Source organism: Monopterus albus, unplaced genomic scaffold, assembly GCF_001952655.1.
Source record: "Monopterus albus unplaced genomic scaffold, M_albus_1.0 scaffold104.1, whole genome shotgun sequence".
Taxonomy (NCBI): domain Eukaryota; kingdom Metazoa; phylum Chordata; class Actinopteri; order Synbranchiformes; family Synbranchidae; genus Monopterus; species Monopterus albus.
In genome coordinates, this window is record NW_018127984.1 from 477,056 (window position 1) to 478,665 (window position 1,610).

At 40.2% G+C, this 1,610-nt stretch overlaps 1 protein-coding gene across 1 annotated transcript in view; it reads left to right on the forward strand.

Moving 5' to 3' along the window:
• The window catches only part of LOC109965816 (sodium/calcium exchanger 1-like), a 77,717-nt gene that overhangs the window by 65,954 nt on the left and 10,153 nt on the right, over positions 1-1,610 (forward strand). Inside the window, exon 14 of the mRNA XM_020610140.1 lies at positions 897-1,021. Coding sequence (XP_020465796.1) covers positions 897-1,021 — 125 coding nt within the window. The remainder of the gene's footprint in view (positions 1-896; positions 1,022-1,610) is intronic.

Here is a 1,610-nt window from a genome sequence, read left to right on the forward strand (position 1 = left end):
TTTTCTGGTTTAGTGACGGTCCACACTCTAGATGTCAGACATGAGGAGTCAACAGCCTGGGGCGTGTTTCATTACAGAGAAATATAATTGATTTTATAGCACTGCCAGAGAGCGAGCGGAATGACATTTGGACTCACACTGTATCACATACTCTACATTGTTTTCAGTTACAGCAAGTCCACAGTGATAACAGTAGCTTCAATTAATGGCTGTCACCGTCTGTGAAGAGTGAGTGAAAAAAATATAAAAAGTAATTCACGCTTCTTTTGACAAAATCAGACTACTGACAGAATTGCATTATACTAATTTTGACTCTCCTAATCAATTAAACTCAAGGGCTCCTGCTGGAGTAGCATTTGTTAAAAAATACAGTTAAAACTACAGCTAGAAATGAATTTTTAGTTTTTTAGAAACCTGAAGTGTGTAATCTGTGTTTGCCTTTAATAGGAACCATTGTTCTTGGACCTGAGAGCCACAGACAGAGTGAGAGACAAGCAAGTACTTATAGATGAAATGACACATTGTTGGTTTGGCCTTCTCATGAGATAAGATGTAAAAAAAAATATTGAAATTTCATTGAACAGACCAGGCCTGGAGGCCATATCCACTACAGGAAGTAAGATACTGAGGCTGACATTTCAGAATAAAAATGGATATAATCAGCCATTATTACTCTCGCAAGCTATTTCCACATCCGATTGCCCCCAAAATAGAAAGGTATAAATGTCGCAATATCCTTTGTAACCCTGAAAAAACTGAGAACATGACCTCAGTATTCTTAGTGTTAGCTAGAGCCCTGCTTTGACCATATTAATACTGTAAATGTAGGAGCTCCTGTTATTTTGTTCTTTTAAGTTGGCTGCCCTGCTGACCCATTTATCTCCTCTGCCATCTTGGCGACTCCAATGAGAACAAGCCGTTGGTGGGAGCAGAGGAGGAAGAGGTGGCCAAGATGGGCTGTCCCAGTCTGGGTGAACACACGCAAGTAGAGGTGGTAATAGAAGAGTCCTATGAGTTCAAGGCAAGTTTGTGTATGTTTGTACACATACTGTACCTACATATCAGCTAACAAAACGTGTGTGTGTGAGTGTTGTGTCCCAGAATGCATCAGCGCCTAATCAGTTAGATTTGAAATCTAGTTGAACTAGCCACCACCAGCATCATGTCAGCTGTGTTAAATATCACCTCAGAAGGGAAAAGGCAAAATGCAAATGTGGTTGAAAATGGCTTAAAGTGAATGTCAGCTGCCTCAGTCGGGAGGATGAGTGATTCATTTTGTTAGTGTGTAATGGACTCTGTAATGGGATGCTTGTCATTTTGATAGGAGACATGCAAAGTGTGAGCTCTCATCTTGTTTCAATGAAAAACAGGACTTAAGAGAGAACGTCACTGGTACAGTAGACCACTCATCCAGCAAATTAGAAATTATAATGGCTGAGTCATTCAATAAATATTGTTGGAAGGAATGCATTTTCAGATTGGATCAGTTGGTAATTTAGCCATGGATCATTACAGCTTGACAACTTGTGTGCAGTGCAGGAGACACAGCTACAGTAGACATAACAGACTCGAGGTGTCTGCCTTGTGCTCAGCTTTCATTACTTCACACT